Below are 24,487 nucleotides of genomic sequence, written 5' to 3'. Positions count from 1 at the left end.
TAAATGATAGTATTAATCAAGATTTAATTTGAAACCAGTTTAGTAGTCAGCATGGGGAAATTTTTGAAATACTTAAAACTACAGACACTTTAAACAGTAATATTTCTGAAGTATTTTATGGCTACAAACTGGTACATCTTTCCACAAAAAGCTACAAGGCATATTATAAACACATACTCTATTATACAGAGTGCAATGCAGTCCCCCAAACAGCCACACTCAACAGCACAATTTTTGAAGTTACTCATCCTGTATATGAGGTAAATATTTATAAGCTTACAACATAAAGCTTTTAAAATATTTTACCCCACAGACCCACCCTCCTTTTCAACTGATTAGACCAGAAGTTATTATATCCAACTTTCAGTACACACACCAAAAAAATAGGATGCTTAAAAAAATATACAACACAATGTTCTGATCAGCTTTAACAGTCAGTTTTCTATAAAAAGCTCAACTAAAATAGTCTTAATTTCTTTTTTAAACAAATCAGAAACACAGAGGAATTATATAAACAAGTTCTCCATGGAATGGAATGCATGCATATGGTGGGGACTCTTCAGATCCATCTGAGACTATTAAAAAGTCTGAGCCACTTTAGAGCAGAAATAAAAAGCCGGTTTGCCCCCACTAATGTATCTTTATTTTCCTGCACTTAGTTATCTTCGGTGTGGTCTAAAGTGAAGTCAGTTTGTTCTTCAGCTTCTTCCTCCTCTTCTTCCTCCTCTTCCTCACCCTCAGCTGGCTCATCAGCTTTGTCTTCTTCCTCTGTTTGCTGCTCCTGAGCCTGATCATTAATTTCAAAAGGATTTTCACCCTGAAGTAGAAGATTGGAAACAAACACTTTGATATTTATTTCAAATATAAAATCATACTCATCATTTCAGTGAATGAAAGCGGCAGCCACTAAGAAATGCCACATTATTTTATACAGTTTTTAATAGTTGTGGGTTTTTCAAAAGAAAATCAAAACAACTTGGATTTAAAACTAGCAATGTCATATCTTTATGCACAAGGAAAACTGGGATCCTAATAAACTCTTTCCATGAAACTGGAAATGGCACTGAGAAACAGCCAATCTAAATACAAATTTCACTTCAACATTCAGAAACTAAAATTACATGCTTACGTTTCAACATGTTTTAATTAAGAACTACAGCTGCTTCCTTTTTCTCCCCAATTAAAACCAAATTGGAACAGAAAACTTTTATTCTGCTTTTCCTTATTTAACAGTCTTCATGCACACTGAATAATTCTATGAAGAAGGCACACTCCTCAAAAAATGAAAGAGAAATCTACAATTTATTACATTGGCTAGCCTGAAATTCATTCCATTGTCAACCTAGAAAAATTATCAGTTTTCTCAGCACTTTAAATACATTGGCATTCTGGGTTCCTATCTTCTCCATTTCATACAATTGCTCAGCATGACATACCTCAGCCTTCCCCTGTTCACATACTTTAAGAACTGTGAATAATCAATGAATAATACCAACATGATCTATTAGGGGTTTCTTGGCTAAGGCTCATTTCATATTCATACATCTGATAAAGCATGTCTGATCTGATCATATGACACCAATCACCAACTGCACCAAGACTAGGATTTTAAAGAGTATTATTAAAAAGAAGATACAAAAGAAAAAATGAATGCTATGCCCTTTGTCCTTTTTTGCCTTCTTCCCACAACAGTTACATTTCTCAGACAGAATCTTCCAGGTGGCTACTGAAAAATTAGAGAACTATAAAAATATTCAGCAAATGCAACAAAACAAAAACTTGGTTTCAGTATTATTCTAAAAGCCAAGCAAATTTTAAATGCGGATTTAGATTTCACTCAAAGAAAGCAGAATTGAGACCATGTTATAACAAAGATTTTGCACTCTCCTGGAAGTCTGCAGGTCCATCATATGCTGTGTAAGAAAACTGAACTACTTCAGTCTGTAGTTCGAATAAGGATGAAAGGGATTTCTGTAACCAGGACCCAGACACATCTCATAGAGCAGGTCCTGATGAAAGTGTATTAAGTCCACCACAGGAAATACCAGTGCTAGTCATTCTGAAAACAGCAGTGGTCTCCTTGTGAAGACAAGGTTGCAAGTTTTACTTTCCCCAGTTTTTGAACTGATGAACAGGAAATTTCCGTTCTCCCTTCCACCAGTCTCCCGCTAGGGGGCTGTATTGGACAATCCGAACCAGGCAGAAGGGATTGGGAAGAGGTGGCTGCAAACACTGGCAGACATTCCAGGCTCTGCTATCTGGCCATTTGCAACCTTTCCTTAACAGATATACAACAATTGTCTGAAACTGATTCACACATCCACTCATAGATAATTTTTCAGGACACAATAATTTGACATTTTAAATCACAATTAACTTGGGCACTGGCTCATACCTTGCCATATATCCAAAAGATATATGCTTTGTCTGAAATAGTCTTTTTGTTATGGCACAGGCAGAATCATAAACCAATTAAAAGTAATCCAGAAATAGCTAAGAACAGTATTACAGAGTCACTGAGCAAAGTAAGTAGCCCAGCAGAAAAAAACCTTCCATGTTACTAAAATGAATTCACATGTTTTTCAGGTGAGAACACTTATCTACAACAAAGGCTGCCATGCCTTTTAAATTCTCTGATCTCATCAATTACTGTTGCAAGCTTTTGTTTTTGTCACGAACCCTAAAAATTCTATAGAATAAAAAGTAGCTGAGTAGTACACTATACTTCAGTACAAACCCACACAGTGGAGCTTTTGCTTCTAAGTGTAAAGATGGAGTCATTTGTGGTTTGTGCTCTGCAGTTAACATTACATACAGAGTTAAAGGCACTGCTGGTGTTTGCCTGATTTTTTTTTATTAGAGTATCCAATTAAAAACTGCCTAGATAAAAGTTTTAAATGACACCCAAAAGCTGGTGAATCTGAAGGTGGTAATTTTGCTGCAAATTAAATTATCTGAGACAATGATTTTGACTGTAAAATACATTAAAAGTACATTCCATCTGTGAGCTATCTAAAAGAGAGAGCACTGAGTTTAAACACTATTAACACTGAGAAAATGGCAAACAATTATTTTCTTTCCATTTGCATCTTACCTTTACATACAGCTCGTATCGTGCCTTGACTATAGGATTATTCAAGATGCTGGTGGCTGTAAGAACACTCTCCCTTTTTATTTGTTCTCTGTAGGCCTAGGGAACAAATTTGACAGTGAATAATTATCATGTTCCTATTACAACTGTCACATGAATTTGAATTCATGGTCAGTTTCTGTAAAAAATTAATTAACATATTACAGCATTAAATGCTTATTCTTAATACTTAAGTCCAAACCACATAAACCTAACCAATTAGGTTTAGCAGTGTTTATAGCTTGTTGTTTTAGCTTGATCAAAAGATGTATCTTGCTTACAATCAGTTACCTGTTCTCATCCATAGACAACATTCAGGCTTCTCCATCAAAGCCTAACATACTGTTGAAGATGATCCTGCTCATTTTCAGGGTCCCTTCCAACTCAAAACATTCTATGACATTCCACAATCACAGAAGTTCATATATAAACAAAACAGAACTTGGGTAGTCTTGCTAACTATCATGCTCATGCTATTCTTTCAACCCTTCTACCAGGCCTAAAGTTTATCATTACAAATTTTAACAGGGGCAATTACAACATGACTGCTAATTCTAAACTGCTCTCAGCTGTCTTCAAATTAAAAAGATAATCACTCAGAAAAGACAGTATGTTTATCATGCTAGAAACACATGCGTTTTGTTTTTCAATCTGAATAACAAAATGTTTCCAGTACTTGAACTCTGTAAAGCAGATTCTCATCAAATGAAGAAGTCATTTTTAATAACTTTCTCATGATCTTCTACTGGCAGCTATTAAGCACATCAATATTTCATTAGCTGGGGTGCTTAAGTGCTGGCTACTTCCTGAGGTGTTAAACTTACAAGTGCAGTAAGGACATTACAGCTTTCTAGAGAACAAGCCACACCAACAAGAACTTAGAAATTACTTGTGCCAAGAACTGTAACATTTTTCACCTACTATTAGATATGCTTGCCTTTTTTTTTAATAATATGTCATATCTTACCTGTTTTCCTTTTGTGTGATCAGGAGATTTTAAGTGTTGCTGAACAGAACTGTGCAATGCAGGAACATAGACACTGCAAGCACTGCAGTGAACAGTCTCCACTTTCATCATATGGTCATCAGCCGTAACCCCTGCCAAAGATGCAAAAAAGCATTAACACAGAATCCAAATGAAGCTCTGAGGGCAATATTGGAAGAAGAAGTTTTTCACTTCAATACTCCAACTTCATCTCCTCACAGACTACACGAGACCCACGCAAAGTACAAGAACGGCATCTATGTTCAATCAACAATAACCAATATCCTTAAAAATACACATTTTGGTTCAGCAAACAAAGCTTGACCAAAGTAGTTGCATTTACTTTACCCCTTATAAAAACGAATTTACTTCCTTGTCCTCCCTCACCATCAAGAAGAAGCACATGAATCCAACTGCTCTTGCAATTTTAAATATTAGCTTGGTAACAGAACATTCTCATTACAAAGGAAAACAGGCCCTTCTCAGTACTTAAGTAAAAAAGAGTTTCTGGGATTGTTAAGATGCTGTCTATATCCATTTTTATGTAGCTTTTAGTATTTAAGTTCAAATTAAGGTAATACTGAAAAATAGAGCTATTGCCTAAAATAAAGGTACTCAAAGATGTCTCCTTTGGTTTCAGCCCATATTCTGAAATACCTCAAGCAAAGAATGGGAGGATATGGCAGAGCAAGGCAGGGATACTTGAAATGCTCCAGAAAAGTGACTCTAGGGCAGCCAAGGGGAAAAAAAATCCAGGCAGAGATGCATCTGGAATAACCAAAAATCCTTGAACTCCTCCTTATGTCACTGTCTCTCCAAACCACAGCAACTCTCCTATTTACACTTTTTCAAATCCTTGTCATCGTTTTTGACCACTATCACCTCAGTGCTTTATTACGCTCTCTTTCCACCTACTGCCTCCACCTGTTGTCACTCCTCATGCCTTTCACTGAATGAGACCGTGGCAAAGCCCACAGAATTGTCTGTCGAGTACCTAGCATGATGCAAACAAACAAGGTTTGCTATCTCCTGCTGTACTTACACCTCGTATCAGAAACAAAGCAAGGACTCTCAGCCAGGTACAGAAAAGATGTGAAAATTGTTTTTATCCATTTTATCAAATTCAAAGAAGAATGAAAGCAGAAAAAGACTAGGAGAGCTCCACATTGCTCACCTTCCATTATATCTTTTTCAGCAGCTTGGGAATTTTCTGTTTGGTTACTTGTCTGCTGCTTACGCATTGCTGTCTTCTTGAATTTGTTCACCATACACTCCTACAGAGGGAAAAAAATTCTAAATGCCTATGATGTACAATTGTTTACAGTCCAATATTAACACAGATTTTAAAAATATAGTTTATAACAAACAATAAACAATTGCTATTACTTCTTAAGGCACTACTTTCAACTGTAAAAGTAACAGTACTTTAGACACTTTAAATTTGTTTCAACTTTTAGTAGTATGCGCTGCACCAAAAGTCACCTACAAAAGGATTAACAGTAAGTTAAGCATATTGTGAAAATAAATGGTAAATTGTAACCGTATTCTCATGCAAAAGTATTAATCAGATCAAAACAGCTGTCTTACATGAAGAAATTCCATCACTACTTTGTCAAATTTGGTTTGCTTCTGTATATGATCCAATGTCTCCTGGTGCGCTGCACTCTCCAGATGCGACTCAATTTCTTTTTCTTCAAACGTTCGAAACTTGCAAAATGAGCAAGTAAATGCCATTCTATCAAGAGAAATACACTAAATATTACTATTAAAACATCTCAAAACTGTGACACTTGACAAACCCAAAAAGAAAGGAACAGGAAAAGTATACTTTGAAGAAGCCTAAGTGAAAAAGAAATGAAAAAAAAAAAAACCCTGAAGTTTTTCCATTATAAAGGATAAGTGCTACAAGAATCAAATATAAATCAGGCCAGTGTCAGAGTAACAAATTATCTATTCAGGAGACAAAAACTGCAGAAATCAGAAGCCAGGCATGTAAAAGCCACATTATTCTGTGAATTAATCTATTGCAGCTCTCTGCTTCCTGTCACCTTTTGCAGTACATCTTGTAGGCACAGAATCATAGCCCAGTCAGGCCACAATTCCTAATTATAAGTAATCAAAGAATTCATTTAAAGCTCATTTTCCACACAAAGGCTATATAATCTTTGTAAGGAAATATAATCTCCTCAGTACAATGAGGAAGAGTCACTAATCACTAGCCAGGATCATACACTGCACTGACACTGAACCATTTTGTACAGTGCAGCCACTGGGCAAGTCTAAGAAAGTTACAAACCTATGTACTTTATTTTTGCTCCAGAACAGCTGACCACAGATATACACACACACACACACATATAAAACCAGAATAAAATCAATTTCTAACAGCTTTTTACGTCAACATGAACATATGCTTCAAAAGCAGTACCATTCTAATCTGCTTCTCAGATATGCACTGAATGCAGTTGTTGGGGAGAAGGGGTTAGTAAATTGTGGATTTTCTGATATAACAGTGGTCCAATGAAACACCCAGTCTTCTAAGCCACTGAATTTGGGTGTCAGATTTTGGCTTGAGGTTTTTTTCTTTATTTGGGTTAGCTTTTTGCTCTTGCTGGGGAGCAGGGGAAGTTAAGGGGTGTGGAAGGGGGTGGGGTTTTTCCCTCATTTCTTTCTTGCGTTTTGCTTTGCTAAAATAAATCCAAAGGAAAAAAAATGTGTTCGAGAGGCATTAAAGACAAGAAAAACACTGTACACAACACAGAAGTTACAGCACAAACCTGTATCCATCGCCGTATTTTTCACTGTTTTTTTCCCTTCTACGTCTTTGCTTCTCTCTTCTCGCCTCAATCCGACGCTTTTCTTCTTCTTCACTTTTAGTTTCTCCCTTGCCATCTTACCATACAATTGAAGGATTAAAAAACAAATTCAGAACAAATAAACAACAGCAGAAATACCTGTCATCTCTGTCTCCTCCACAAACACTTCAAAATGCAGAGAAAGCTCCTGTATCAACATGGTTTGATGGCTTTCCCAAATGTTCTGAAAGTTTTGCTTTGTTTTCCTCCTCTAAAGACAACCAATTTAAACACTTGCTTTCAACTTAGTAGCTAAGGGTTTGCACTCTGGTTTTGAGTCGTAAAAGAAATTAAAGTACCTCTTCAAGTAAGTGACCAGAAGAAGGTAACTGGAAATGGATGGGGAAAGACACATTGTTTAAAATTCCCCCATGTTTTTAGAGCACCACTGCTACAGTCTCCTTACACAAAAGGAAACTATCTAAAGGCTGTCTTTTCCCTCTAGTGAGAAGGCAGTTCCCAAAACCGAAAGCAAAGGTTCTCATAAAGACAGTGTTGCTTCAAGGTATGGTACCTAAACTGAAATTCAACAACTTTATTATTTTTCCCCATTAGACTTCTCTTGGTTTCACAGAAAAATGTGAAATTTTGGAACAGAAATTCTCAAGATTTTCAGCCAAAGAAATAAACCAGTTAATGGGGGTGGGGAGAGGGAGAGACAAGGACAGATTCACCACACAACAAAAAACCCAACCAAACCTTCAGAGAAGAACTTGATTGAATTACCACCTGGCATGTAAGTAAAAGTGCGAATGAATAAATGAATAGAATTTAGTTCTACAACATTTAATACTTTCAAGGACACTGACATTTTCTAGAAGTGCGCTTATGGTTTTTTCTCCTGTATCTGCTTTAGTAGTCTATGGACAAAGGGAAACAATTACAATATTTTTCAGTGGGTAATTTTAGACAAGAAAAAAAGAGGATCCTTTTGTTTTCTTTTACAGGTCAACCTTAGAAGAGAGGTCAGCCTCCAGGAAATCTACCTCCATCCAAACAGCAACAGAAAGGAACATACAACAGCATCATGCACAGACACCAAGACTGCAAAACACTGTGGATCGAGAAGTCTCACCAAATACTGAAAACATTTTCACAACTAGCAGCTCCTGATTATCCCAAGGTTTATCATTTTGTAGCAAAGGGTTTCAAAATTTACTGTGATCCAGAGAGGAGAAAAACTCCTGTCCATGAGACTATTTTTTAAAAAAAATCAAACTGAAAACAAAAAACCACCTACCTACCCACAGAGGCAATTCCCATACTGATCTCAGGATTTAAATTTCATTTAGTGCATTACCAACAACCCTGGAAATATGCAAAGGATCACTTGTTTTACTGCTGTAAAAATCATCTGGTATGATATTCTGTGACATGAAATGGCCTCTATTTCGACCCTCGAGCTCACAAATTGAAGTGCCTGTCCTGTTGGAAGTTGGGGAATGGAGACCTGAATCTAACCATAAACTAAAAACTTCCCCTTTCCTTCAGTGCACTTATGCAAACTTTTAAAACAAAAAGAAAGCCACACAATAAAAAAATATTTACTATTACTTCAAGAAAAGAAACACTCGTTTGGCTGCCAATTTCGAGCCCTCCTTGCCATCAAATGAGACTATGCCATATGCAATAGGGCAGCATACAAGGCGGCCTATAAGTAATTTCAACCTTATCACTGGATTTTTTTTTCTGTGTGTCAGGAATCACTACAGTTAATACATACTTGAACTGATTTTATGTAAATTAATAATAAACCTGCTTCATTAAGACTGGCCACGAAATAGACCCTGCATTCCTGACAGAGGCTCTCCAAGATAACTGAATCCACTTTATTAAAAGTGACTGACCTAGGGTTTAAAGGTGAGGTTGATCAGCCAGTGGGATAAGTAACAGGATATGGGTGAGGAACCAGTGGGATGAACATTCAAGCAATGGAATGGTAGCAAGTATAGAAGAACACAATTTTTTTTTCCACAAAATCAGGACCAAAAAGGCAAACAACAACGTATTGAAATGACTAGAGAGCAGAGACACAAGAAAGCATGAAAAAATCAACCAAGTAATGGATGGATTTTACAAACAACTGCATTTCCACAGCCCAAATTTTTAAACTCTTCAAACAAAAACAGGCACCAATGCTACCAAATAACTATTAGAGGTCATAAATACAGGCTTACAAAATGTAGTCTCTCAAAGTCTCATAAACAGAACACCTACAATACCTTACCTGACAAAGCAACCTGACTTACCTCCAAAAGTCTGATATCCAAGATCGTAAGCATCTCTTGTAAAGTCTTCATATATAACAACTGCACCACTTGTATCAACTTCAATTTCCTAATAAAGCCAAATCCATAAATTAAAAAAACCATTCTAAATCCAGAAAGGCAGCATAATTTACATTATTTCCAATAATCTGTTACTTGGTATTTTTTAAATATGACAAAGAAAGAAAGTGAATTGAGTATCTTGCTGAACTCAGTGTACAAATACTTCTGGCTCTACATTTCCTCGTAATGCCTTGAAGCCTCAGTGAATTATTTTCACAATCAAAATTGTTTTCTATATAAATATTTTAACTTCTAATCCAAACTTTTACTTAGTTGAGAAGGTGTTAATACCCTCACTCAAAAAGACGTGAAATGACATTCCAGTCTTGCAACACTAAACTGCGATATATATATGTATACACATGCTTAGCTTACTAGTAACATTCTTACTTAGTGTTGCAACTGACCTGTCTGAAGGAAGGGACTAATCTTCCTACCCCATCAGAGAACATCTTTTAACACTGACCCTTTTTTTATTTACCCTCTCTCCTTGATGTGTCTTATGTCTGAGCCATTCCTCCTCACTTCTGTGAGGATCACTTAGTGATCTCCTCCTTTGTACCCACCCAAGCAGATCATAGCTGCATGAGCTCAAGCTGTCTACCTGTGGCAACATGAGAAGTGTTCACATGAGAGCTCTCTTGGGCATTACAAGAACAGGTAGGGTCTACAAATACATCTGAAAATTCACTTTCCAGGCTATCTGCACAAGCTACATCTTTCACTCAAAATCAACTGCTACCAAAATAACACAGTTTTAGATAAAGTGGTAAAAAATCAAAATCATGTTCAGAAAAACTTATCTAATGTTCAATTTGATAATTCTAGCTTAAGAATTATTTATCTTAAGGTATACTATGCAAACTTCTCAAAGGATTAAAGCATTTTCCAGTTGTGGGAATCTTTACCTCTATAGTAGAATCCTGGTAAGATGTCTTCGTGTCTATTAATATAAAATGAGAAACAATGCAAAAGTGCTGTCACTGACAATTCATTTTAAGACAATAAGATATTTAGGAAAAAAAATCAGCTTGTTATGCAGGGAAGATTGTCTACATTTACGATTTATCACAGTTTAGTAATACTATTAAATGTAAAATCAGTTATCCTTAGAAATATTAACTAAACACTTTTAGAAGCAATCACATATATCTAACTCCAAAACAAGAATTTCAAGGCTGAAAGGACTCAATATAATTTTGAGATATATCTTCATTCATACAATAGATACCAACTGCATCAAAGTTTCTGTTAGTTGTCACCCACTTTTTATTTTCAACTACACGATACTGATTAGGTCCTTCAGTTCAAGTTTCAGAAACTCTGTTAAACTACTCAACACTTTCTTCCCCCTAATCTCAGAGCCACAGGAGAGGCTGCATTCTTGTAGGCACTATCTATTCCACTTCCTCAAGTAACACCAATATTATACATTGGTCTTTGGATTGTGGAAATCAGTGAGGGGGATGATAAATTAGAAGCATTCAGTCTGAACATAGCTAAGAAAGGAAAATGTACATGAGTACTGAAAGAACTAGGATGTGCATTTTGGAGACCCTTTTCATTACAACAAAGCTGGCATGACCACCAAAAAAGTTCCCTACACAAAAGGCAGAGGAGTGTGTTCTATACACCCAGTTCCTGGAATTTGTACAGTACTCTTGACAAGAGAACAGTTATGTAATACACAGTAATGTAACCAGAATAACAAAATCAAACGCAGAATTTATGTCTCAAAATCTCTGCCAGATCTGTGCATTTGCCTTGCAAGCTATGAGCTACAGCAACTTCATTTTCACAGGCAATTTCAAACCAAACTACACAAAACACTGCAGATAAAAATTACTAGGAAATCACAAGCATAAAAGCTAATATCTGGCTGCTGTACACAATACATAATACTCAAGATAACATTCCCTTAAAGTGAGTAATTTATTCAAATCTCACTAGTGACTTTTTTCTCCAACTTTGACTGCAATATGAAAAACTAATACTAGAGTTGTAGAATATCTTCATGGAAGTTAAAGAAACCAAGTATCACCAATACAATTTGCAGTTTGTATTTATAGTTATCAATCTCATTTACAGTTCTTCTTGCCATTACAGCACTGCATTTACAAGTGAGAGCAATCTCTTTCTGCCTATCATAAATTATCTGTAACGGTTTTTGCCATTTTTGCAGCTTCTCTCATTTTCCCTCTCTTCTTCACCCACGCCTTGTATCTTTAATTTAACTGCATCACAGCTGATGCACTACTTTTTATATCCAAAGAATTTGGACAGCAGAGCCCAGGCTCATGCAAGAGCACACTTTGGTATTTGTCAGGCATTGTCTCTTCAGACAACCTGAGCTCTGACATTATTTTTAGTGGTGAAAATTTGTGTCCAGGAAGTATCACCATGAAGTCTCAGTGAGATAGTCTTCAGTTGTACATATCTGAACACATCTAAATATTCAATATCATTTAGCAAACTATCTTTGCAGTAGGAAAGTTAAGACATGTAAATTCCTAAAATCCACTGTGGACAAGTATACTTGAAAAGCAGAAAATGAGGAGTTACAAAACAGCACATACAGCCCTCTTTCTGAATATTTAATCTAGGTAATTTCTAATTAATAAAAAAAAAATCAGTAATTTCAACTTAAAATTTTTGATACTTGCTACTTACTGGGTGATTTTTTCTGGCTCAGCTTCAAAATGGGCTTTGTCATTTTGGGTTTCTTGATAAATGTCCCACCAGGTTTGTTATATGGCTGTGGTATCATTTTTCTTTTTATTCCTCTTGCAGCAACTGCTGCAGGACTGGGTTTGTTATGATAGTCAACGACAATTCCAGGTCTGTGCATTCCGCCAAAGTCTCCCATATGCTGAAAATTCGCAAAATCAAGAGGAAGGCATTAGTATATGAAAGCAATGTCAATAAAACAACTACTTGGTACAATATAACTGCGACCTTAACTAAAATCTGTGTTCTAGAGCAAAATGCAGGAGGAAACTTAAGCTCCTGGTCTGACATTTGTTTGTGCAATGGTTTTGTGGGTGTTTGTCCAGTAGAACGAATACTTATGTATAAACTGTGTTTCTGCTTATTCAGAACCATTGTCCAGGCAATGAACATTTCTATCATATCTCAGCCTAACATCTTGGCTCCTCTCTTCAGATTCTCTAGATAATGAATTCCATCTCCCTCTGGGAAAAAAAAAACAGAGCTTACACAAAATGATATAGTAGTGATCTGAAAACTGAGTAAAGAAAGTTGCCCATTGTGGAATACTGATTAATTGAAGGAAGTCCATTCTTTTATCCATCTTTCCACTGAATTCAATAAAATCAGAATTTTTAAGTTGGGCCTGGAGAGTGATACAAAAACAGTGCACCGATAGGAGTGAAAATTCCATTGAAACACTAAACCTTTCCACTATTTCTAAAATTATGTACAGTCATTTGTGGACACTTGTATATGAAAGTTACCTCTCTGAAGACACTGAATAAATGAGTAATCTGAAGAGGGGAATTTAGGTAGCTGGAACATTTTCAAAAGTGCTAACATACTTCTTAATATTAACTTAATTACTTGATTAATAAAGGGCAGAAGAGAGCCCACCAACTGGATGAGTGACTTGGATAAGCAGAAATATATGTCTTTCCACGAGAACTAATACTACACTGCCAAAAGAACATAAAAACAACTTCAAAACATTTATGAAAAGTATGATTTTTTTAAAGCAGATTTTAAATGACAGGCAGAATATACCAATACAGGCACTTTCCATAATCAGAAGTCCATGCACAAGATCTCCATGTTAATTCATTTGGTTAAGATAGCTATAAACTGCCTAGCATGTACAGTTACATCAGACACAAATCTGACATGAGGTACACACTCAATAATTCCAAGTTTGTTTTTTTTTAAACAGACAATCTACCTATTAAAGGTGCAATGCATTTTACATATGGTAAGTAGTCTAGCCTTTACATTCTCCTTTATTACATAAAAGACTAAAAGGATAAATTTCAAAAGCAAATTAAAAAAGAACTCAGTTGTAACTCTGCATAACGCTTTCAGATCTCAGTGAGTTCTGAAAGGATGGCATAAAGGCTTGAGAATGTCACATTTTCAGCTTCACAAGCAGAGAAATGAAGATTAGAATCTTTTTCTCATACCATGCTACATGCTAACAGCCATGTGCAAATCTGAGCTAAACGCTGAATATGGCAACTACAATACTCAAGAATGGTACAAAGTAGACTTTCTGGAACAAACCCACCAGCAAGTTAAGCATATAAAAGACCCAGTAAAAAATAATCTTCCTCTACACTTCAAGCTACAACAACCTGTATAGCTTAAAATTAAAGAATCACTTCCCAAAGAAATACAGCACACTCAGGAATTTTAAAAGGTAAACTGCCTGTGCCTCTACACCTAGAGGCACAGGCAGAAAGGTGTTCACTGAATATTTTGAGCTTAAAAAAAATAAAAACTAAAATTATAAAACCAAGACAAAGGGACACCATCAACCTAAAGTTAGTATTTCTGTCAGGTTTGGGGGTTTTTTATTCTTTTCTGCTGTATTTTTTGCCTTAGCTTACTTAACATCATGTATTACTACCTCAAACTGCAATCCACTATTTTGCATACAGTTAACCATGCTGTTTCTTGGACATGTACTTTTTACATCCTATACTGGAAAGGAATCCACTGAGAAGCACTTAAGTCTTCAAAACGAATACAAGCAAGAGGACTAGGCACACCATGCATAAATTAATTTTAATTCTGTGAAAGGACCTGAATTTAAGTTGATGATGCCCCTTTAACCATGCTTAAATTCTGAGAAAGAATCACTGTAACTGCTCACCACTCACCTTTGCCATTTCCTCCCCATCACCATTCCAGTAAACAAGTCAGAGTAAGAATGTAGTTTAAAAGAAGACTTGATGTTTGATAAAACATGTACCCAACATATTAAAGAATTAGCTAAACTTTTCCCTTTACACGAACCGAAAACTGCTCTAGCGTTCACAACCTGGGTTTTATTTTTTTTCTTATACATTGCACCTTTAACCTACTCAAAACTTCAAAACACTTTGAATTCAACTTTTACAATATTCAAAAATTTCCCCACCAGCAGCAGAGATGCTAGTGTTTACAAGGAAAAATGAAGTCCTTTTAATCCCTTTTAGACCAAACCTACTACTTTTATCTTCACCTTTCAAACAAAAGGAGAGATTTAACAAACCTTATCAACTAGTCTATTACTCATTACTTTCAGCAGAAAGAAGGACTGGGTTCTACTTGAAGACTTCTTCAAAAGGATAAACAACATTGTCAACCATGATAGTTTGCTTGGACAAAACCTCCACACTGTACTGAACAGTGCATTCATTTTAAAGCAGTGGTCTTGAAAGGGTTTAAAAGAGTGTCTAGTGAAAAGAATCTGAAAAGATTCTGTACTTACTCCTCGGCCTCGGCCTCTGCCTGTTGATGGTCCTCCAAAAGCATCATAGTTTCTGCTTCCAAATCCACTTTCAGGATAAGCAGGCGTTCCTCTCCCCCGAGAGCCTACAGGTGCAGGCTTCATATGGGGTGAAGAAAAACTGCTGTAGGAAGAGTAACTCTCTCTTCCTCTGTCCTCCATAAACCCAGGCCTCAATTTTGAACGGGAGTAAGGTGCTTCCCAGCTAGACCCGCCCTGGTTTCTACCTCCGAAAGAGTCAAGGCTATTCCGGTAGGAGTTGTCAAATCGACCACCATAACTACCTCCGAAGCGGCTTTGTTCGGGTTCATTATAACCATAGCCAGATCTGTACAGATCTCGCCCACCCAGAGAAGACCCGGAGTCGTAAGACTCATAAGGTCCAAACCTGGAAAAGTTGCACAGTGAGGAGAAAAAAAAGTAAGCTTACTAATGTTATACATTTCAAAAGACAAGTTATCAGTTGACATTTATCAACTAAAATCAATTTATTACTATACTGATCTGTACAGTTGTGTTATTGTTTAATCTTGATTAGGGCTGGGCAATTCACACTATGACCAGACAGAAAGCTATCTGAGCCATTTTTGCTACAAACAATTCTAAAGTTCAATATACCTGAACTTCGTTTACTTAAATTTTCAGCAACATTTATTGACTAAAACATTATTGGAGCCCAGCCCTAGTCTCACAAAAATAATCACCTGTAGACATTCAAAGCCTAGTCAAACTCCCCTTTCTTCAAAATCATACCCTCACAGTCTAACAGTTAAACAACAGTTAAGAGGCGGCTTAGTTATGAACTGAAGAAAAAAAAAAAATCTTTTGGTTTTTTTAGTGGTACAGTTTTGAGTTCCAAGTACCCTACAGTTCTCATTTTAAAGGAAATATACACATGCTCTTCCGTCACATTTGTTCTTTCTGGAAATTTTTTTCCTGTAAAGTTCAGTCACACAATCAAAAAAAGTTCATGGTCTTCAGCATATCCAGCTTTCACTTGCAGACCATTAGGTCTAGCAACTCAAGATTTTGAAAGTCTCCCCAATGCATGCACAGTGGACACAAAAACAATCCTCGGAATTTCAGCGTAAAGCAACAAGGAGCTAAAATCTTCAGCTATTGATCAGGAATTTGCTTTGTCTGGGACATGGGCAGTGTCAGGCTAGAATCAATACTTGTAACTACTTGGAAGGGAAACACATTAGTGTCCCTGCAGGGTTATAACACGATGATTGAGCAGCTGGGAAAGACAATCCCTTAACTGACACAATACAACCTACAAGAGACTCGACTTACTAACTGCATCTGCAGTAAACTGAATGCCTTCATTTTAAAATCTGTTCATCTCAGAAGACTCAAAGATACACAGAAAATGACACCAGAAAAAGTCCATGCACATTAGGTTACATAGCAAGAGACATTTTGGCGTTCAAGTAGTCATTCAACCTCCATCATATGCAGATTACTGTATGGTAGGTACAGCTCATTCCTGAATCTCTGCTCAGACTTTTAAATCAACATTAATGTGCATTATTAAACAAGCTGTACTTAACTAAAATGCTTAACAGAACCGAGCAGCAAGACACATTTCTACAGCCTCCCTGTTTAGCACTGACCTTCCCCAGTGGCACCGCAGTGACTACAGACAGGAACCACAAAGTTATCTGGCAACAGCCAGACAAAAATTCAAGGGCGCACACAAGAAAACCATCAGATTATCCAAGTTTTCTTACATTTTATCTCCTCCAAGATAAAATCACTACTCTGAAAAGCATGCTTCTTTTAATACAATACTAAGACCTAAATCAAATCATCTGCTCCCTATTGTTTTTATCTGAAAGTGCAAATAGTATCCTAGCATTAAATACACAACTTTAAGACCACTGCATCAATATTTTTCGTTTTAGACTAATTCATCTTACAAAGCAGCCAGAACATGCACACAGTTTCAAGTGTAGTCAGTACCTTCCAATGAAATAATCTGGACATGACTTTCAGATTCAATACCAAGACCACTTGAGCGCTGCACATTCAAACCAAAGAACACATACCCTAAATGTTCCTTGAAAATGGAATGTTGATAGATTCAGTCTAAGACACTAAACCAATTAGGTCAGGTTTGCTATGTCAAATGGTGTGTCAGGCCAATCAGCTACAAATTGCTAGACAATACTGAAAAACAAAACTTTTTCTACTTTCATTCAGACGCACTGTTTCACTGTCAAACTTTTCCACAAAAATACTGATTATTACAAGAATCTAGCACTCACAGTTTAGTATTTGCCAGTATTTATCAAACATGAAGACTCAGAATGAAAGAGTTCATACAAAATCATAACAACATGCCTCAGGAACACTTAAGTTAGAAGAATGACTTAAACTTAAATTGGATTTGATCAATTCTTGGGACAACTGAAGGATTATTTTACCTGTTACCACCACCACCACCTCCTCCACCTCCATGACTCTCCATCCCATAGGATTGGTTAAGGTAAGAGTCCATGGATCGTGGGCCACCATAGCCTCCATGCCCATAATCCCGGTCCATGTCTAAAAAAAGAGCAGAAAAATGTTTATAAAGAAAGCAAGTGAGAATTCTTATTAAGTAATCTAGTTAAAATTCTTAAGTTAAAGGTTTACTCTTTGCCACAGTGCTTACAAACAAAATACAAAATTGACAGTTGCAAACCAATTTTGACACTGCTTAGAGAAGCCACATGTCTTTGTCATCATCTGAGTACCTCTTGACCGGAATCAAGTTCCTAATTTTTTCCAAGAGTAGTTAACTCAGGATTATTGTTCCATCAGCTGAAATCATCATAAATTAAGAGCATTAAATGAAGATACCTGATGTAGAATATGTCTGAAGTTGTACAGAATTAAAACCACTTCCAACCCTTTAATAATACAAGGAGCTCACAAGCATCTGCTCTCTCTGTCCAATGCCCCAAGAAACCTTCACTCACATTGAGAGACCCTGGGTCAAGGTTACAAGCTGTCATGCTGCAGTGCAGGCTCTGCATCTAGGCTACAGTCAAACAAAAGAATTTTCTGCCATCTAGCACAAAAAAAATCTACCCCGAAAAGCACTGAGCTGCAGCTCACTAACTGCGCTAAGATGCCGGAATTTCACAGCCAAACTGATGCCACTTCCTGACATCTTGGTATCCTGTAATGAAGTCTGGCAAAACAACCAACTTCCTCCTTAGCACTGGAAGGTCTGTGTAAAAATTCTGGGCAAATAATCACTCAGATTCAAAGCACTAACACAATGCTGCAGATCTGCATAACGAGTATGATCCACTGTTCTCCTGTAATGTACTAATGTACACAATCTGCACTTCACTGGCATTCTGGAAACCAAAACTACTTTCCAGTACCAACCAACCAGTTTTGGGTACCAAGAAAACCTGGCAGGATTCACAGAAAAAGTAACACAGAGAAAGAATACACAATGAACACAGGAAGGATAAAAATACAACCAAGTAGCTGCTTACTCTGACAAGAGAGAGTATTTTATAATATTTCAAGTATCTTCACATGTAAACCACTGACTTTTCCAGGACAATTAGCTCTCTTGAAGTCATAAGAAGTTGTCCTATTTAAAGAAATACATCAACTCTCTGTGCATATAATTTCACGAAAATAACTGCAGTGCTGAAAATACGTATCTAAATTATATCCTGTTTGTACCTAGTTCACGTTAGCACCAAGTCACTCTAATTTACTTCCTTGTATCTGTCAACAATGAGAATTCTGCAAAAGATGTTAAGCTGGCTGTATCACTTTTACACAGATATTCTTACCATGCCTGAACAGAGACTCCAACACATAAAGATCTACTGCTTATTTTTATTCTAATGATCATATGCACTTTCTAAAAAAGATGACACTTCTGGGAAAAGAAAAAAAACTTCAAACATAGAAGTCACACTGTACATTTTCATATTCTGAACATACAATAAGGATTCAAAAACCAAAGCACAAAAAAACCTTTCCAAAATACTAATCATGTAGCACCACCCATCATCAACTTAAACCGCAAAGAGTTACTGCAAAAAGAAATGGATGAGGCTTTCAATAAAAGCATCTAATGTTCCTCTCTGGTGTTTCTGAATGATCTGCCACCTAATCCAGTACGTCACCCTCAAGACTGCATACATAAAGATGCAGACAAGCAAAAAGAAAAGAGAGTCAAGAAAATAAACTCACTTTCACAGAAATTAAGATTGACCATGGGATCATCTAATCTCAGATCCAGGTTGTTAGGTTTTTTAATACAGGGTAGCTAATCAAAAGACACTGACAGTCTGAAAAATGACATACCTGACCTGAGAGCACCCAATACTTTACCTTAGTTTGACCTGCTCCCTATTATCTACCAGCCCTAAGATGGCACAGAATCAATGAGGTTAGGAGCTGAGAACTGAATAAAGTTATCCAACAAGGAAGAACACAACATACTGTCAAGATCCCTGCCACTGCAAAGCAATTCTTCTACATCACAGGAAGTAGGGACCAGTGTTATGCACATGCCAGCAGTTCAGTATTGAAAAAACACATAAAAACTTTCATGTGCAAAGAACTCTTTCAAAAAGTGGTTTAAAAATTATCATTTTGAAATATATTTTTAGTCTAAAATTTTTAGCATGAAACACTAAAGCTAACACTAAAATACGATTTACAATCACAGGATAACTTCCAACATCCACACTTGCTCAACACTTCTTACTCAGTTCATGTTATGTAACATCAGCAGTCTGGCTATAGAGCTATGCCAGTCCCTAAATCCTCAAATCCTTGCCTTCAGGACATCACCACCATCTCCCTCCCTACCAATGAACATCTTATTCATCCCTTTCCAGACTCACTGCCCTGCATTTACCTACATTATAATATACTCACATTTGAAAATGGTTAACACGGGATACAAAAGATACAAAGACATGAAGAGGGATGATCACTTGAAAGATTTACTGCAAGAAACTAAAGGGAGGAAATGAAATGTATAAATAACAAACTAAAGAAGGATCCAAGTCACTTTTCACAAGACATGCAAGTCCTGGAACTGAGTTACAAGTAGTAATAAGTTACTAAAAATCAACAGAGATTTAAGACAGAAATTGGATAAATCAACTGACAAGAAATTCAAAGCATGTCAAGCACAGACTATGGCTGGAAAAGTCCTCAAGCTGCAAACGAAGGAAGGCATATAAATATACCAAAGGAGTACTTGTACTACTTGTTCCATGCTCCAAACAGAGAGGGACATACAGGATACTGGTGAGGTAGGATAGACACTTTTCACCTGATCTACTGAAGGTGACTTTATGATCTCCTTCCAACTATTTCATTAACTGTTCCACACTGCTGAGCAGTTAATCTATCACAACCACTGCCCTCCTGGTTCAGTCATCAGCTGCAAACTTTACCAAAGATTTCCGCATTTTATATTTCATGCCCAGAGCCTGACACAGAAACTGCATTCAAATTATCAAGTACAAGTACAATTTCTTCAGTACTAAACTTTACTCTGGAAGAATGTTCTCCAGACAGGCTTTATCCTAAAAAGAGGGGAACGTACAAGACAAGAGTAAATAGTCATTTAGGTAAACGAAAATAAAAAGGACTTTAGTGTAGTAACTGATTAATAATGACTGTCAGCACCAGTAGAGATGTAGAGAAGTTGCCTGTCTGTGCAGACTAAACATGAAATTGTTCCACGTGCTAAGAGAACATGTATTTAAGCACTAGAGAAAAAACACCAGGAATTGTATTCCAGTGTCTCAAGCTGAAAATTCAAAAGAGTAATAGTTCATTTAAGTTCATGTAGTAACTGCTTATCAAAGAAACCTTTGAAGAAATATTATATCAGTATATCTATGAAGACTGCAGAATTAAAAAGAAATTAAAAAAACAATGGTCCATATTTGCTCCTAAAGCTTAAAAATGAGAGAGTGAATTTCTGAAATGAAGGCATTATCAAAGCATTTGAAACAAAGAATTTCTTAACAGAATAAATCAGATTTTGGCATCTGCAGCTTCTTGCATAAATATCCTGTGGATGAATGAGCCATTGAACTTAAGTACAGAAATAGAAGAACTTGCAAAGAACTATCTGCTTTCCCATTTCTAGATCATACTTGTCTACTTGTATTGAAAAGAGGGGAGAAGAGCTATGTCAAAGGTGAAAAAAATATATTACCTCTAAAGTAAAAAAGAATCAGATACTAAAAGACAAGTTTATTTACAAATTAAAATGTTAATATATATGTATTTCTTCAGAATAATTTTTTTAAAAAGATGCCTTATTTAGTGGAGAGATCATTTAAAATAGCTGCAAAATAAATCTCAATAGTCAGTAAAGAAAAATCAAATTTTCCAAAGAAAAAGAACTACAAAGGAAACACACAGTAGATAAGACTCAGAATCTCTTGGTACAAAGAACTCCATTTAAAAGAAAAAGCTTTAGAGCAAAGAACATTGATATCATATTCACGGCATAAAGACAAGAAATCATTTTAAACAGCGTGTTCCACGTCAAGCAGATGAAAAGGCTAAGAAAATGAGAAATGAAAAAGATCTTGCAAAATAAATGGTAAATTTAAAAAGCTAAATTTTGACTACCAGAACCTTAAGGAAGCAGTATTTTTTCCAGGCACATTACGTTTTCATAACACCATGTCTAGATTGCTAGGATGACAACCTTGTCATTCCCCTTCCAGATTAAAAGGACAATAGTTGCAGTAACTAAAATATTAATGTGAATATTTAATAACATTTCTGTTAATAATACTAACAATTTATTCTGAAGGACATGTCAACTCTGGGCTCAAACTGAGCTGTCAAGAAGGGACAATGGTGCAATCACAGGAGTCATCAGACACATACAACTAAAAGTGCTTCCCACCGGCTAAAAGTTTCCAACAGGAAGAACCCTGCCAAGGCCTCAAATGACAACTAGGCAAAGAGGAGAATTCCCAACATCTACCCTCTCTTGCCAGTCTTCTGAAACCCCCCAGAACAGCGCTCAGCCTCCTGCACAGAACCTTCGTAAAACAATTTCTATGCATGCCTTGCTCAGGTACATACAATGGTCATGGTCAAAGTTTCAAGCTGCATACATCATAACTAAACTCTTTTTAATAATTACAAATAACAGAAAGCTTAATTAACACAATGAAAACTATTATTACAGAGGTACATGAAAGGAACACTCTAATTGTACAATACATATTTGATTAGTTACTTCCCCTACGATGAGCCTGGATTCACTTTAATCTTCGTGTCATCACATCTCAGAAAAGGAGGTTCTGTTCAACAGTTACAGTGAATAGTCCAGTAAGATACTTAAACTGGCACTTAAGAATAACCTGTCTCTCTAAAAATCAAATGGACATTTAATGAGGAATCAACATAGAAGATGAAAACACAGGGCAATATCTATAATTCATTTATTTACTATTAACTTATTGATTTTACTGTGCTGAAAGATAAATGCAAAATAATATAGCTGAAAAAAAAAGCTAAGACTCAAGAAACGTGTCACAAAAATTATTATATTGCAATCAAAGATGCATCAGTAATCCAATGTGTTATTTCCATATAACAGCCAGCAAGACTGTCAAGAGATTCAACAGCAAGCACTTATTTGACAGGATCTATAAACAAAGCTCGGATACAGTATCAGTAAAATTTTTATATTAAGATCCTTTTAATACTTGCTTGCATGTGGCAAGAGATGTCAAAACATTTCGTGAGTCTTGGCTAAACTCATAAGCTTAATCGTCTTACCAAAGTATGTGCATTTCTTTTTGTTCTATCTACATGGTATTTTTGACAGTGCAAAAACAAGAGATAGCTTTTGGTGTTGACTTAATATGTTTTTTTCTATATTCCTTCCCAAACTGTTAGTTAAAGTAAATGTTAGGGGGGCAAAAGTAAATAAAACCAAAGCAGTTACAGGTCCTGATTTTTATAAAAAAGGAAAATATCCCTTCTTTTCAACACAAGTAATAAGAATCAAATACAGTACTCTATAAAAATATACTGGTTTATGTAAAAAAAGCATCATCTGAAGAAAAGTCTGTATTTCTACCCCACCCCCCATCCCCACTCCTTTATCTCACAATTTTTCATTTGGAACGGGCGGGAGTTCATGCTGACATGCCCAAGATGAAAATCAAGTCTCACTCCCAGACAGTTACAACTCCTTCAGAAAACAACATGAGCACTCAAACCATGTTACGCACTTTTAAAAACCCGTCTCCTTTTTTGTTTTTGTTAACACTGATTGTTCAGCCCCAACTCTTTTTACAGGTTAGACGTATTTATAGCTCATACCTGAGACTGACCCACTGGGCATGTTCACACCACAATGCATGGGGGTATCTGGGAATCTCCAATCTCTGTCTTCAGCTGGAGAGGATGGGTCAGTGAGAATGACTTAGTGCTTAGCAAGAGCTGGAGGGGAGAGACAGGGAGCCGCAACAAGAGGCGGCTCTCTCTCCTGTCGGATCTCCAGGTTCCTGAGACGACCCCCTCATAGAGCTCGCCCCGAGCTCCCCCCGGCTCTGCCCGCGCCCCCCGCCCGCCGCCGCCCCCTCGCCCCCCGCTCGCCCCGCGCCCCAGGGCGCCTCGCCCCGCGGAGCGCCGCCCCCGCCCGCACCCCGCGCCCGCCCGCGCCGCCCCCGGGGAGGGCCCTCCTCCCGCGCAGCCCTCCCGCCGCCGGCCGCCGCCGCAGCTCCCCCAGCCCGGCAGTGGCGGCGGGGGAGGAGGACGAGGACGTGGGTGAGGGGGGCTCCGTCCTGCGCGTAACAAAGCGGCCGCTGCCATTTTGAGACACGGCCGGGCCCCACGGCGGCAGCGGTGGCGGCGGCCGGGCCCTGCCCTTGCAGCGGGGGCGCGCCCTCACCTTCCCCGTAGTCCATGGCGGCGGCGGCGGGCGCTGCTGGCGGGAAGGCGGTGGCGGCGGCGGCTCCGGCGGCTCCCAATGGCGCCTTCCACCACAACGAGGCGAGGCGGGACCCGCGCGCTGCACGCACGGCCACGGCGCGCGGCGATTGGCTCGGCCTGTGCGTCACGTGACCGGGCCGGCCTGCAGGGAGCGCGGGCCCGGGCCCGGCGCGCACAGCGCCGCTCGCGGGGCCTGGTTCGGCTGGGTCACGAGGGAGGCTGCGCGGCGGCCATTTTGAGCCCTGGCAGCCGCCATTTTATGTTCTGGCGTCAGGCCCTGTCATGCTTGAAGTCGCTGCAGGACGAGGAGTGGCGAGACATCCACACCGTCACCCTCCCACACACGCCCAGCGGGCCTAGTGAAGTGGCTCAGAATATGCTCCCCTGAAGTCAGGCAGTGCCTGGTGGGACTGAGCCGTCGGGGGCATCCCTGCAGTTGCACAATGCTAGGCATGAGGTGCCCTGTCCATGGACCCTGCCAGTTCCCAGTGTGGGCTGCTCCTATGTTACGTAAACCAAGTGGCTTTGCAAAATGAACCATTTGTTTCAGAAATGCCCTCTGTGACGGCCCCCTTTGATGAACCTAACAACACCAGTTTACCTAAGAAAGAAATTCTTTACTGCGAGAGTTATGAGATGGTGTAACAGGTTGCCCAGAGAAGCTGTGGATGCCCAGTTTTGGTGACGCTGCCCCTGGCAGTGTTCAAGCCTAGGTTGGATATGGTTAAACAACCTGGCCTGGTGGGAGGTTTTCCT

General features: G+C 38.0%; 1 protein-coding gene across 2 annotated transcripts; it reads right to left on the bottom strand.

The window, feature by feature from the left end:
* Positions 1 to 100: 100 nt before the first annotated feature.
* ZNF326 (zinc finger protein 326) lies at positions 101 to 23,849 on the bottom strand. 2 transcript variants are annotated; one of them, XM_063407475.1, is made up of 13 exons: positions 23,691 to 23,849; positions 23,120 to 23,194; positions 17,206 to 17,326; positions 14,759 to 15,164; positions 11,971 to 12,169; positions 10,209 to 10,243; positions 9,220 to 9,307; positions 6,893 to 7,007; positions 5,703 to 5,850; positions 5,290 to 5,389; positions 4,098 to 4,228; positions 3,095 to 3,190; positions 101 to 817 (listed from the first exon to the last, which is right to left on the bottom strand). In XM_063407475.1, the coding sequence occupies exons 1-13, from the start codon at positions 23,704 to 23,706 to the stop codon at positions 656 to 658; spliced, it is 1,692 nt and encodes a 563-aa protein (XP_063263545.1). In that variant the 5' UTR covers positions 23,707 to 23,849; the 3' UTR covers positions 101 to 655. The 2 variants fall into 2 exon arrangements, with proteins under 2 accessions (XP_063263545.1, XP_063263546.1); XM_063407476.1 differs by lacking the exon at positions 23,120 to 23,194 and having other exon boundaries at positions 23,691 to 23,846.
* Positions 23,850 to 24,487: the final 638 nt, after the last annotated feature.

The sequence above is a fragment of the Prinia subflava genome, chromosome 10 (assembly GCF_021018805.1).
Source record: "Prinia subflava isolate CZ2003 ecotype Zambia chromosome 10, Cam_Psub_1.2, whole genome shotgun sequence".
Taxonomy (NCBI): Eukaryota; Metazoa; Chordata; class Aves; order Passeriformes; family Cisticolidae; genus Prinia; species Prinia subflava.
Note: the sequence above shows the minus strand (reverse complement) of the source record. Positions and strands in the feature narration are given on the sequence as shown.

Bases quoted from the DNA above. Each gene is read 5' to 3' on its own strand.
- ZNF326 (XM_063407475.1), bottom strand. The intron at 15,165-17,205 runs GTAAAATAATCC...CAACTTTTCCAG, and splicing joins GGTGGTGGTGGTGGTAACAG to GTTTGGACCTTATGAGTCTT. The intron at 7,008-9,219 runs GTAAGTCAGGTT...TTGTATGGTAAG, and splicing joins TGGATATCAGACTTTTGGAG to ATGGCAAGGGAGAAACTAAA.